This window comes from Mustela nivalis (genome assembly GCF_964662115.1).
Source record: "Mustela nivalis genome assembly, chromosome: X".
Taxonomy (NCBI): Eukaryota; Metazoa; Chordata; class Mammalia; order Carnivora; family Mustelidae; genus Mustela; species Mustela nivalis.
The window spans coordinates 93,332,752-93,347,713 of record NC_139040.1 but is presented as its reverse complement, the minus strand read 5'-3'; the positions used below and the strand labels follow the sequence as shown (position 1 = coordinate 93,347,713).

At 44.2% G+C, this 14,962-nt stretch overlaps 1 protein-coding gene across 2 annotated transcripts in view; it reads right to left on the bottom strand.

The window, feature by feature from the left end:
• SLC9A7 (solute carrier family 9 member A7) overlaps nucleotides 1–14,962 on the bottom strand; it is a 145,159-nt gene that overhangs the window by 60,475 nt on the left and 69,722 nt on the right. For both annotated transcript variants that reach the window (XM_082718196.1, XM_082718197.1), the window contains exons 3-5: nucleotides 11,920–11,997; nucleotides 6,495–6,571; nucleotides 3,584–3,696 (exon numbers count right to left, since the gene is read on the bottom strand). In XM_082718196.1, the coding sequence (XP_082574322.1) occupies nucleotides 3,584–3,696; nucleotides 6,495–6,571; nucleotides 11,920–11,997 (268 nt within the window). The remainder of the gene's footprint in view (nucleotides 1–3,583; nucleotides 3,697–6,494; nucleotides 6,572–11,919; nucleotides 11,998–14,962) is intronic.

Here is a 14,962-nt window from a genome sequence, read left to right as displayed (position 1 = left end):
TGACAAGCCCATGAGCAGGCCTGGTCAAGTCGAGGGGCGTAAAAGTGATAGAATCAAAATGAGAGGAACCACTTCCTCGTGATGCACGGCAAGGAGGAGCGAGTCATTTTCTCTGGTGACTGTTGGAGATGTGCTCTGGGTGGGAAATGTACATTTTCCTCTGCTGAGCTGTAGGTCTGTCTAAAGTAACAGTCCATGTGGCGCCCCAACACATAACCACACAAGAAAGGTGGCTGCAAGTCACAGAGCTGCCTACACAACCGCACACATATGGTGTCCCCTTCCACAGGAAGACCGGAAGACTGGTGTCTCGAGCCCAGTGTGATGTACTCAGGGACAAGGACTCGGATTTCTTCATTATCAGTCAAGACCACTACGTATACCGATACCAGAATTTTGGTTTGATGTAGCAGACACAAGGAGTCAATCTGGTCTTTTGGCCCCTTCTAACTCTACACTCAAGTTTTTATTTCTTTTATGGCCCAAGTTTTCAAACGATAGATTTTTAGGAAGTTGGTAAAAGGCTTTTAATTTACAAAAACAGTCCACATTTCAGAAAGATTTCCATTAAAAAGCAGTTAAAGTTAATGTTCTGGTGTTTAATAAGCTTAAACTTTCAACCTTCTAAAACTTTCATTTACATAAAACCCTTACTGTGCCAATCTTCACAGGCCAAATAACAACGCTGCGTCATGGTGATGCCTTCCATTAATTTCTACCACAGCATGGATGCATTAAAGGGAAGGAAACAATTAGGAAGATAATCTGAAAAAAAAATAAGCCTTTCTATCCAATTAAATGAAGCAATACTAATAGGTCAGAAAACAACATCAGTGAACTTTATATGACAGTAACTTCCCTTTGCTTAATGGTGGTACTAGTGTAAGAAGTTAGCGATAAAGTTATAGACAAGGGGGCACCTGGGTGGCTCAGTTGGTTAAGCATCTGACTCTTGGTTTCAGCTCAGGTTGTGATCTCAGGGTGGCGAGATTGAGCCCCACACTGGGCTCCTTGCTCTGCAGCAAGTCTGCTTGAGATTCTCTTCCTCTCCCTTTGCCCCTCTACCCCTGTTCTCTCAAATAAATTTTTTTTAAAAAGCTTTTTTTTTTTTTAAGTTACAGATGAGTATAGTTTTCAGAGAGACTAAACACCTGTCTTAGAAATCTCTGCCTAAGCCAGATGTGGATAGAGACCGACGTGATTAGCAGATGCTATGGTAAATGGTTTACATGTGTTCGTTCATTTAATGTTCATGATAGCCCTGGGAAATAGGTATCATTAATCCTACTTCTTGAATGAGGAAACTGACACGGAGGAGAGAAGGTGTGCACAGGCCCACCTGGTCAGTGGCTGGAGGGTCTCGGACTCAAACTTCCACCTGTGACTCCACCTCCCGGCACTCTTTTTTTTTTTAATATTTTATTTATTTATTTGACAGAGAGATCACAAGTAGGCAGAGAGGCAGGCAGAGAGAGAGGAAGAGAAGCAGGCTCCCTGCTGAGCAGAGAGCCCGATGTGGAGCTTGATCCCAGGACCCTGGGATCATGACCTGAGCCGAAGGCAGAGGCTTTAACCCACTGAGCCACCCAGGTGCCCCCGGCACTCTTTTTCCAAACCCAGGGTGCTTCAACCAGCCAAGTCTTTGATACCAGTTTACTTAGTGTTTGGAATAAAGTATGGCAGTAAGAGAGGTCAATGGTTTTTGGAACAGTGGCAGTTTTCAGAGCCACACAACTGTCAGCCCCAGCATGTGTAGCTATCTAAATTCAAATTACTTAACACAAAATAAAATTTAAAAGTCAGTTCTTCAGTTGCACTACCCCTCATTTCGAGGGTTCAGTGGCCGTATGTGGCTACTGGCTGCCATACCAGACTGAGCACAGAACACAGACCATGTCTATCATTGCACTGATCTGGAGGACTCCCCACGAGGCATGGTGCAGTTGTGTGGTGGGGAGATTCTTAGTATTTTTAAAACCATTACTATCCAGAATGTTAGAGGGCACCCCGATGGTGAGAAGGCCTTTGCACCACCATTACCGGGACAGCACCATCTTTTTCTCTGTACGTTCTTTGCCTACAATGTCCTCTCAGTGGTTGACATCAGAGGAAGGACTAGCTAGAACTGCTTTATGTGAACTGATTTAATTGTAGGTTCCAACTTGGAGAAGGGAGGTTTTTTTGTTTGTTTGTTCTGGAGCTGCAGAGCGGGGCAGGAATATAATGATTCCACTTTGAAGAAATAGTTTGACTGACACTTGGAAAGTACAAGGTCAGAGAGTTATGAATCGGAACCAGGCCACGGTGTGCTGTTATGCAGGAACACTGAGCAAAAAAAGAGTTTACAAAGGACAGTACATTAAGAAAAGGTCTTATTTAGGGGTGCCTGGGTGGCTCAGTGGATTAAGCCTCTGCCTTTGGCTCAGGTCATGATCTCAGGGTCCTGGGATCGAGCCCCACATCGGGCTCTCTGCTCAGCGGGGAGCTTGCTTCCTCTCCTCTCTGCCAGCCTCTCTGTCTACTTGTGATCTCTGTCTGTCAAATAAATAAATAAAATTTAAAAAAAAAGAAAAGGTCTTATTTAAATGAAAATGATATGAAATGATATGATTTCCTCGATGAAGACGAAAGCACAATACTGAGGAAGAAGATAGTCAAAGTGTAAAAATTATGGCCATATTGGACATTCAAAAATGAAAGACAAAAGGGAGATACAGGCAGAAGTAACCCAAGTGTCCACCGTGGACAGATGCGTAAACAGAATGTGGTGCAGATGCGCAGTGGAATATTATTGGGTCTGGAAAAGGAAGGAAGCCCCAACACGTGCTACTGCACAGATGAACTGTGAAGACATTACATGGAGTCAAACATGCCAGACACACACACAGACAAGTGTTGTACGGTTCCACCTTCTATAAAGTAGCTACCATAGTCACACTCACAGAGACAGGGAGAAGAATGGTGCTTGCTGGGGACTGGAGGGAGGTGGAAATGGGGGAGTTACTGTCTAATGCATACCGAGTTCCAGTTTTGCAAAATGAAAAGGTTCTGGAGGTTGAATGCACAACAGTGTGAACAGACACTGCTGAACTGTACACACTTAAGAATGATGAAGATGGTAAAATTCGTTATGTATTTTTTAGCACAACACAAAAATAATAAAGGGGCACCTGGGTGGCTCAATGGGTTAAGCCTCTGCCTTTGGCTCAGGTCATGATCTCAGGGTCCTGGGATCGAGCCTCACATCTAGCTTGCCGCTCAGCGGGGAGTCTGCTTCTCCCTTTCTGACTCTCCCCCCCCCACCGCCCATGCACATGTGCACACACACATGTGGTCTCTCCTTCTCTCAAATAAGTAAAATCTTAATAATAATAATAATAATAATAATAATAGTAAAAACAAAAGGGAAACACATACCCTTCATAAAGCCATCTAACTGTTAGACCACTTCCTGATCTCCTCCCCCGCCATTCCATGCTGACTGTACAGTCTCCCTACTGTGACCAAAATTACTGGTTGCTCTGAATGGTTTAAGATTGAAATAATGGAATGTCACAATGACAAAGCCAAAAATGCCGAATACCTGGGTCGGTGGCAGAGATAATGGCTCCGAAGAAGAGACAGTCTGTGTAGTAGAATTTGTCCGAGAGCTGCCCCACGAGCTTCATGAGCTTCACCACACCGTACATGAGATTTCTGTAAGGAGCGGAGGGAGAGTGTGTGACAAGAGAAAACGAAAACCCTCCTCATGGAGCACACTGGCTCACATGTGAGCAGAGCAGCCCCCAGTACTGCACTTTACGGGTGATCAGTGAAAACCTTGGGCAGCTGCTGTCCTTGGACACTTACCAGGAACGCGTGCAAATAAGACTTTGGCACCAAGTAATGGTGTGTCATTAACAACCTCTTGCTGAAACATGTGAACACCACTCCATTTCTTAAAGCCGTGGTTACTTCCAACTATCAAGTAGGGCCCTCGATTAGCAACAACCTTAAGGCCTCTGAAGCCACCAGGTAATCGAGGGGAAGGGAAGGGAAAGCGCGCTTCACGGTGTGTACTCAACGGCTTGAACAAAACTGACGGGATTGTAAGGCGGTGTGTTTAAAGCTGTGCAAAGGAGTGAGAGCTGGACGAGTTAGAGAGAAAAACAAACATGGGCAGGCTGTGAAGGTCCAAGTGACCAAACTTCTTTGCCAAGAATTATTGAAAAAAAAAAAAAGAAAGAAAGAAAACAAAGGAAAAAGGAACTAAACGCTGTAAATGTCCTAGTAAAATCTCAGTGCACCCGTCGGTGTATCCAGCCTTGCCTTCTCTGCAGGGGTTGGGGCAGGCCAGCGGTGGCCCTTCTCATGCCATGCAGGATGTGACATGGTCCAAGATAGACTCCTGAGTTAAATATTTCCACTTGGCCGGAGCACATTTCCTACAGGAGAGCTTACAAAATGGGAGGAGTGATTAGTGTTAAAAGGCCTGGTGCATGTCAGTGAGGGTGTGGGGGGAGGGCAGCTGCAGGGGTTAGGGGAGTAAAAATAACCCCAGAATGGATTCACTGTACCCTACAGCTAACACTCTAATAATAATATTCTTGCCAGTCAGGACCACTCTGGCTCACCTTTGTATCCTGGGCACCGAGAGCAACAGACTGACTAAGCTGGGAGCTCAGGAACTATTTCCAGAATGGAATCCTTTGGACAGTACATAGGTATAACTCAATGCTTCCATACTGGGGGCCAGGCACTGTTCCAGACACTTAAACAGTTCAACTTTGATTCCCAGTAACTCTGTGGGACAGATGTGATTTGCCTTTTATTGCTCGTCGAAGGCTTCTTTCCCCTTCCTTTCAGACTTTCCCTGAAACTACACTTGCCTGTCCATTTCCTTTGACCATAAACAGACTTGGGTGCTGGGCTGCTCTCTGGCAATCTTTCCCCATCTTGCCAGTAATACCAGTTAGCTAATCTGTCATTCTTAAAGGACGAAGTCCAAGCCTCTCCTATTTTGATGACACAAAATGCCCTTGGCCTTTTATCTCCTCCAGCTTTCTAGCTCATTTTTTAAAAAGTAAATAAGGTCCATACTTTATTCCAATTTCCTTGAGCTTTTACCTAATGTCCCGTTTCTATTCCAGGATCCCATCCAGGATCCCACATGACACTTAGTCATCGTGTCTCTGTAGTCTCCCCTTGGCTGGGATGGTCTCTCTGACTTTGCGTGGTTTTGATGACCTTGGCAGTTTTGAGGAATACTGGTAGCGTATTTTGTAGAATGTGTCCCCACTTGGACTCGGCTGATCTTTCCTTCTCACGATTACACCAAGGTGACGTGTTTTGGGGATGGAAAGTGCCACTCTCATCACAAACACCGAGGGGGCAGCATCCCAGCATGATTTGCCACTATGGCTGCTGACCTTGATAATCTAGCCAACATGGTGTTTGTCAGGCTCTCCCCACCAGCAAGCTACACTCTCTTCCTCCTTTTCCCCTGCTGTCCTTGGTGGGACAGAGTCACTAAGCACAGCCTGCAACCAAAGCAGGAGGGGACGTAAGCTCCCTCTCTGGCAGGGCCGGGGGTCGACATAAATTATTTGGAATTCTTCTGTGCAGGAGATGGGTCACTTCTCTGCCATGTATTTATTCATCCAATCAGTTATTAACATCGGTCAAGACTCAAATGTTTACTTTATAGTCTGGGTCCAGTACAATGTTATTTATTTTGTCGTTCTTTGGCCACTGGCCTTAGGGGAGCTTTCAGGTTGGCTCTGCGCCTCTTTGACACGCCCCATGTCCTTTTGTTTGTTTGTTTTCTGGGCGCTTCCTTATTTCTTGGCCTGACGATATGCTCCATTCTTATCTTGTATATTTGCTGCCCTAGCCCTAAAATCAGCCATTTCTGCAAGGGTCCCCTGGTTCTTTTTATTGTAGGATGTTATCAGGAAACAAGATCTGGGGACTAGGTATAAATTTTATTTCATTTTAATTAGCTTAATCTTAATTTGAATAGCTACACAGGGCTAACAGCTACCACACTGCATGACGTGGCTCTAGATCTTAACCACCATCATCCTAAACATCGAAATCCTGGACTCTGCTGGTTGTCAGGGGTTGGGGATGGGGGAAATGGGGAGATGTTGGCCAAAAGATACAAACTTCCAGTTAGAATAGTAACAAGTTTGGGGACCTGAGGTACATCATGAGGACTGTCGGTAATAATTCTGTGTCATATACTTGAATTTTGCTAAGAGAGTAGGTCTCATCACAAGAAAGAAATGGTAACTATGTGACAGGATGAAGGTGGTAGCGAATATTATGGTGGTAATGATTTTGCAATTTATAAATATATCAATTCAACACACTGTCCACTTGAAACTCACAGCAATGTGATTGGTCAGCTGCATCTCAGTATAGCTGGGGAAAACACGGGGCTCTCGGACCCATGTGGATCTCATCTCTTTGGTAAGTGTGTTAATTTTATTACTGACAAAGAGTTAACTTACCCAATAATGAAGCAGGAAACGGCAGTCCCCAAGAAAGCATAAGCCAGAATAGAACCAAGATTTCTGAAAAAGTGTCTCTGAATAAAACAAGAGGCAGGAATCCCATTGTGAGTTTTGATACTGAGCATAAGAAACACAACAAAAGTCTCTTAAAAGTGAAATTTTACTTATGGCTTCCACTGTAACAAGTAATAACTGAAGTTACTCTAGAATAATGCTATTGAGCTATAAACATTGTGCTTTTAATCACTGAGTAAGCATGCAAGGGCTTAGTAAATTTCAGAGAAAACCACTGTGATTATATTAAGTTACAATAAGACAGAGAGAAAGTGTGTGTGTGTGTGTGTGTAAGTAGACCATTTTCATAGATCTAACCCAAACTATTTTACTCTTTTACTCTAGTGATTCAGCTAGTTGTTTCCAGGTCTAGTGAACCTTAGAAGATCATTACAGATAGGAGTTTAAAACTGATAAAGTATGAAAGTGATGCCTAAGGGGCTTTCCGCTTCATTCAGTGTCAGAAAACTGTGTCCTAAGTATCTGGTCTCAAGGCATCTTAAGTGTCTCCTGATATTCTTTTTGATTAATCTGTGGAGCCTGGGAAAGAGGGCCAATAGAGATGGAAATGGAGAAATGAAGAATAGTTTCATTTAAGATAGGCAAATTTATAAGTGTGCGTGTGTGTGTGTGTATGTGTGTATATATATATATATATCTGTAGCTATTTATACCAATATAAGATTTAGCAATCATTCAGAAAGAGATGGAAAAATTGTAATCCTCTCAATGCTTCTGTATATCCACTGGTTACCTTAACACACACACACACACACACACACACACACACACACACACACAGATTTACTTCTCATAAAGTCATTAGGCTTGTGGGATACTGTGATGGGGAAAATCCCTGTTGCTGGGACCCTAAGCCACAGTTCTTATTCCTTAAGTCACAGGCTGTTTTATTTGGCCAATCAAAACCATTTAACAAAACCAGACAAACAAAACCCCCAAAACATCCTAATTTGACGGGGGCCGGAAATACTTTATTTAAAAATTTTAAGAGGCGAGACACCTGGGTGGCTCAATCAGTTAAGTGTCTGCCTTCAGCTCAGGTCATGATCCCAGGGTCCCAGAATCCAGCCCTGCATTGGGCTCCCTGCTCAGCGGGGAGCCTGCTTCTCCCTTTCCCACTCCTGCCTGCTTGTGTTCCCTCTCTCTCTGTGTCTCTGTCAAATAAATAAATAAAGTCTTTTTAAAAAAAAATAATTTTAAAAGGCAAAAGAGTCCCAGTGTGCCTGCTGACTGCCTCAGGGAAGGACAGGGCCTAGGAAGAACTCAGCCTGGATTAAGCAGCCACCAGGAAGTGTGACCACATGGAGTGCTGTGGGTGTCCTCTGGCCTGTATTCTAAGTAGATGATATGGGGCCTTGACTTCAGCCTTCCCCAGTGCTTGGCCCTCCCTGCTGCTCTGAAGAAGGTGCCAAGAAATGCCTAGTGCCCCTAAGCTGCTTGCTCAGAAGAGAATTGTTCAAGGGCTTGTCACACCGCCAGTCACCAAGTGAGGGTGCTGCCTGTGTATATTACGGACACGTTATGTTTGCCTTTTAAGTGAGTCACTATCTGCAGTCTTTTACTTTAAGTGAATGTATTTAGCCACCCATGTTTTGAAAAAGCTAGATTTCAAAAAAAAAAAAAAAGAATCAACAACTGTGAGCGTAATTGCCTTTAAAAACTCCATCAAGGGCTTAAATCAGGGAGGGCTAGGGGTCTATGAAGACAGAGACGTGAGACCAAGGAAACTCGTGACGTATCCAGGGACAGATATGAATACCAGAATTGCTTTCCCTTGCCACCCAGCTCTTGTTTAGGTGAACCATCTTGACAGGTGGTTTGAGTCCATTAAGTGAATTCATATTCATATTTTCCAAAACAAAAAATCAGGAATGTAAGAGCTGCAGATTCTCCTCCTGGGAGGTTGGTTCTCAGGGAGTGTGGGCTGCCAAAGATCTGGTAGTGTTTGTGGGGGCCAGGGACGAAGTGGGTGCGGACTAGAGCCTGGTGGAGACTTAACTGTCCCTGTGTATTCGGTGAGAAGGCCCTGGTCCCCAGTGCCATGCTCGAGGGCATCTCAATTTTAGGACATGCTGGATTTGGTCCCCAGGCTGGGTGTGGGAGCAAGGGGCAATGAAAATTGCACCCTTTGGTGCCCTTGTGCAAGCTCCTGGGCTGGAAGGACCTGGGCATGAGGGAGGCCCAGGACCCACCTGGAGAGGACAGTGCACATGTTAGTGGAAAGATGGGTCTGTGCTTCAGACTGTTTGCAGGTAGAGCTGAACCTGAGACCTAGTCTGCGGGCTTGCGGAGAATCTGAATCTTGTGGGAGGTCGAGCGGTGCAGATGCAGGGAGTGGGGGGCAGGATCAGGTGCACACTACAGCCCCCAGGCCTGCCAGGGGCAGGACTGGCCAGGAGACCGCGGGTACAGGAGGACCAGCATCATTGGGAGGCCTTCCTGGCTGCAGTGTGGTTGTACGGGGGAGCTGAGTGGCCCCAGTGTGCAGGGGGGTGCAAGTGTTGGCTGCACATAGAGCATGCTGCTTTTAGCATTCATGGTCTGTGCAGCGAGTCCCCATGCTCAGGTCCAGAGGGTCCCACTGAAGAGTGAAGCAGACAGCCTGTGCACAGACACCAGACCTCCAGCCCCTCCACGCGGCCACCGTGCCACATGTGTGCCTTTGCCCGGGCCGGCCCGCACTGAGAGGAGGGCTTGGTATCAGTGCGCACGTCTGAGAAGCTGACTCCACACTGCCCAGTGACTCTCTCGCGGTCTTGTTCATCTCAGAGATTGTTCCAGGGCACATGTGAGGGTGATTTCCATCACAAATTTATTTGCAAATCAACAAATGAAAATATTTTAAATGGGCAACAATAGATATTTGAATGATTTGTGATAATGAACTAGAGCCTTTGAAACTGTTATCTTAAATGTGTATTTGTTGATATACAAAGATATCTTTGACCCATATAAATAAAAGCACTTACACATACACATGCACACAAATTAGGAATAGAAATCTGCCAGTCCAAATACACCCATAACATATTCTAAAATGCCACACACACATACGACACATACATACATAATTACCCATCGCCATTCATATTTGTTGATAGGAACTGGAATTTTACGCCTTGGCAAGAAAGGTAGACCCTGTCACTTCCTTGTGTATTACTACACTTAGCACTCGACTCTCTGCTTCACAGAGTACGAAGTACTTTCACACAGAGGAGCCCATCCAATTGTGACAGCTACCCCATCACGAAGGTGCTTGGGGGACCACTGTGCATGAGAGGCATCTAAGGCTCGAAGGTGCGGTGTGAGGCACCCAGAGTCCCACATCCACCAAATGGCAGCACCAGACCCGGAAAATGGGTCTTTCCAGGGAATCACACTCACTGCACCAGCCACCCTTCTCGACTCCTACCACACCCTTCTTGGGAGGAAAGTACAGCACTTCCCAGTCCTAAGTCCTGGGTACTAGTGGAATCCTAGGTCTTTCATCTTCTTTTTTAATTGGCCGGTCATGTGCGGCTTCCATGGCCATGACTAGTTCAGTCTGCCCTACTTTTCCTTCTCCATTTCAGGATGGCAAAAAGAGACAAAGGAGATGGCATAGCCCTGGTAAAGTCTTCAAGAATATGAACCCAAGACAGATCAGGATGAGAAGGTGTACTATTCTAAGACTTGTATTTTTACTCCTCCCATTCCTCACTGGTGAATGTTACCATGAGACTCAGAGACAGAGAGACTGAGAGAGAGAGACCGAGAGAGAGTTTGGTGGGAGGAGTTCACAAGACATGAAGGCTTCTCTAGGTGAATTCTGTCCCTGACAATGGGCCCTGGAAGCAAACGGAGCGGTAGCACAAAATCGAAGCTGATTCCAATGATACTTTTTCAAGTTTGGAAAAAGAAAAAAAAAAAAAAGCTCATGTCCGCATGACAACTACATGTGCATAGGTCAAAGGGTCTGAATGTATCTGTTTCCATACCCACAGCGAAGTGGTGGAATGGTTATTACACGCTTAAATGATGGCAGCCTTAATTACAGATGGCAAAACCCTGTAAGAACCACTATTTTGGTGCCACTGTAAGGACTATTTAAAAAGGAAAGAGACTGAACTAAGAGCAGATAGCCCAAAATACTGGCATTTCAAAAACAACTTAAATTGGTAACTGGCAAAGCCTGTTATTTGTTTTTCTTCTGGGAAAATAAGGCTGACACAGGGAAGGCTCTGCTGAACCTAGAGTATTTCTCAGCCCTTAGAATGGCTTTCACAACCAGTGATTTGGTTTCATTTTAAACAACTATGACCTTGATGATACATTAAGATTAGTTATTTAAGATACCAAATTATTTATCACCCATTCGCTCTGATACAGAGTTCCCAAATTCTTCACTTACATAGAGGATAACATTACTTAAAACCATAAAATCACCTCCTGTCTGTCACGTGTCAATCACTGCCATACAGATTTACACACTTCCGGAACCCCCCAGAGCGGTCAGAAAAAGGATATACCCTTTGGTCCAGAAAACCTAAATCTGGAGGGAGAGTAGGATACAGAGGGATAGCCTTTTTAAAAAAAAAAACTTTCTATTTTGGAGTAATTACAGATTCACAGAAATTGCAAAGATAGTACGGAGGGGTCCTGTGTACCTTCACCAGGTTTCCTCTACCAGTTAGACCTCATATAGTCATAGTACAAGATCAAAACCAGGAAACCGACATTGGGACAAAGTGTGTGAATGGTTCTGTGTTCTTTTATCATATAGGTAGCTTCATGGACCCACCCTTTGTTCTCCATCCCTATACATCCCTATACTTTGGTCCTGCCTAGAACACTATATAAATGAAAATGAAATCATATAGTGCGTGACCTTCTGAGGTGAGATTTTTTTTTTTTTGTCCCTCAGCCTAACACCTTTGAGGTATGGCCTTGTGTTTCACCATGCACCTACAGTGCGACATTTTGGTTGTTTCTGGACTGGGGCAATTATGAATTGAATTGCTCTGAGCAATGAAATATGGGCTTCTAGGGGAACGTGAGTTTTCATTCCTCTGGGAGGAAATCCTCAGGAAAAACCCATGGGGTCGTGTGGTAGTTTCAACTTCAGTTTTGCAAGAAACCATGAAACTGCTTTCCAGAGTGGCCACGCCAGTTTACATTCCTACTGGCGACGTAGGAGCACCTCTGATTTTAAAACAGATGAATCATGGATGATGAGACAACTATAGTCTCTGAGTGGGTGCAGAACACAGTAATAAGCAATGTGGGAAAAGGAAAAACCAGAAAATTATGTAGGTACGTTAACACAGAGATTCCCGTGCTTTAAGAAATACTGGCAAAAATCTCTTACCTTCTTTAGACTGTAGCCAGCATGGAAAATTATGGGAGGCAGAAGGATGTTGAAAAAGACCTCTGGATCAAACGTTACCTGAAAGTTTAAAAAGAAAAAAAGTCAAGGGTAGGAGGAGGCTGTCTGGATCTGACTCTTGATTTCAGGATCCTGAGTTTAGGTCCAGTGTCAGGCATGGAGCCTGCTTAAAAAAAAGAGAAGGGAGAAAAGTCAATTTCTAGTTTAATACCAGTTGGTGCAGGGCAGCTGGGTGGCTCAGTGGGTTAAGCATCTGCCTTCAGCTCAGGTCATGATCTCAGGGTCCTGGGATCAAGCCCCGCATCAGGCTCTCTGCTCGACAGGGAACCTGCTTCACCCCTTTTTTTCCTGCCTCTCTGCCTACTTGTGATCTCCCTCTGTCAAGTAAATAAATAAAATCTTTTTTAAAAGATACCAGTTGGTGGTATAATATCTGCTTAATATTTGAAGCCAATGGCTAAAACGTTTGAATGTTCGAAGCAGATAAGATAAATGTGAAAGATGGCAGACTCGTTACAAGAGCGATGCCACAGATGCCCCTGTCGAAGGCCATGTTCTTCTCCACACAGCACTCCGACTTCCTATTTAAAAGGAACAGATCAGTGCAAGTGTGAGGACTCACAGAAAGCTTCACGCCAATGCTTTTTAAATGAGAAATAAAAACACCTTGATTTTCATCAAGCTTTTATGATGGTTCAAATCAATAAAAGACGCTGTTATGATTGGTTAATTTTCTGGACCCTCCCAAAGAATGGCTTTTGACACCATTCTATTGAATTTAAGTCTCTTTTGAGTGGTCAGCCTTTTGGGAGACCTGATGTGGCCTGGATCAGGGTTGCCAACAATGCTAGTGGATTTCTCAACATCACCATGAAAATTCGGCAGTTTAGGGGGACTAAAATTACTTTGTAGTCTTGATACCCAGAAACCACTCTGAAACTATTAAAGAGCAAAATCTTATCACATCCAGAAAAGAATTAAGGAGTCTATATTTCCCTCAAACTTTCTAAATAATTTGCTTATGTTGGTAGATTGATTAATTAATTAATTTCAAAACTTCACTCTAATTATTAAAAGTCAAGTTAGGGGGTGCCTGGGTAGCTCAGTCAGTTAAATGTTTGACTCTTAATTTTGCCTCAGGTCATGATCTCAGGGTTATGAGAGGGAGGCCTGTGGGGGACTTCATGCTGGGCATGGAGCCTGCTTAAGATGCTCTCTCTCCCTTTCCCTCTGCCCCTCCCCACACTGCTCTCGGTCTCTTTTAAAAAAAAAAAAAAAGTCAGCATTTCTCTTCAGAAACTGGAAATGTTAACCGAGAAACCATTGGGAGAAATGGTTCTCGCAAATTTTTTATTCCATCTTCTTGCTGAAGACAGGGGTGGTATGAAAAATGTGGACTGTCAGAATGAGAAGGGGCTTTGGACAATACCCAGTATGAGGATGCTGGGGCAACAGTCACATGGGACCAGCACGAGAGTTTCCTGCCAGCTACTCCAGTACTGTGCAGGGAGCCACCTCAGCGTATCTCTTCTCCCCTCAGCTAACAACAATCATCTCAGCCTTGTATGCTCTCCCACCTTTGATTCATGCAGCCAAAGTTTAAACAGAACGAATGTGAATCAACGTTTTCCTAAAGGTAACAGGAGCAAAAGTCAACATCACCTTCTATTATGATCTAAAAGATATAAATGGGTTGAGTTCTTTTCCTTTTCTCCCCCATCCTATCCACTACAGACTCAAGCTGCCATTTCAAAACAGCCATGAGCATGGTGATTACACTGAGTATCTTTCTCAGTGGCATTTAATTTCACAGATGTTTATGAAAATCCCAGGCATTCTTATGAGTGGTTGAGGGCAAAGAGTTCGCTAGGACTGCCTTTAAGGACACAGACAAGATGGACATGTTTAATGCTCCAGGTTGAGAATAATTTTCTTAAGGATTAGGGTAGATCCTAAAAACAATAAGAATTTAATTTGTGGAACACAGGCTACATCCTGCCTTTGACCGCAAGCCTTTGCACACATTAGCCTTGTTCTTTATGAAAGAAGCTCCCTAAGGCCTAGATTGCCCAGAGCTTAGATAAAAGTCTCCCTGCTGATAAGCCTGGGTCTATACAGTTAGAGAGTATATGTGGATAAATACAGATATCTTGGGCGCCTGGGTGGCTCAGTGGATTAAGCCACTGCCTTCGGCTCAGGTCATGATCTCAGGGTCCTGGGATCGAGTCCCACATCGGGCTCTCTGCTCAGCAGGGAGCCTGCTTCCTCCTCTCTCTCTCTGCCTGCCTCTCTGCCTACTTGTGATCTCTCTCTGTCAAATAAATAAATAAAATCTTTAAAAAAATACAGATATCTTGCTTCTCTTGGAAATCACCTGAGTGAAGAGATATATGATCCTTTTGTTGTGTATTCTAGCTACTCTCGACATCAAATGAGAAACAGTTGCTGGACTCAAATTCTAAGACAACAAGGTATTCCCCTCCAAAAATTCATTAAGCCTTTGGCATCACTCACCCATGAGAATGGGCACTAAATAAATATTTGTAGAATACAGCAAAAGAACCAGGAAGAACTAAGACTTACAATTGGGAACACTGAATAAATGAGCTTAAAGTGAAACCAATCTTTTTAAAATTTTAATTTCTTTATTTGAGAGAGGGAAAGACTAATAGAGCAGGAGTGGGGGAAGAGACAGAGGGAGAGGGAAAAGCAGACTCCCCTCTGAGAAGGGAGCCCGATGCAGGACTCAGTCCCAGGACCCTAGGATCACGACCTGAGCCAAAGGCAGATGCTTAACTGACTGAGCCACTCAGGAGCCCAGAGTAAAACCCATCTTATTTTAAGAAAGAAACAACCCCATCCTTAAACCATAGCAAGAGACATAGTAAAGGAGAGATGGGGGTGGCGAGATAGGCTGAGTGGTGATGTCCAAACCCCCTTACATAACATGGCAGGCCACATCAGCTCCTGATCCTGACAAGGCTCACAGGCTCAAGTTTCCATCTGGTTCTTTCTTCTCATCATC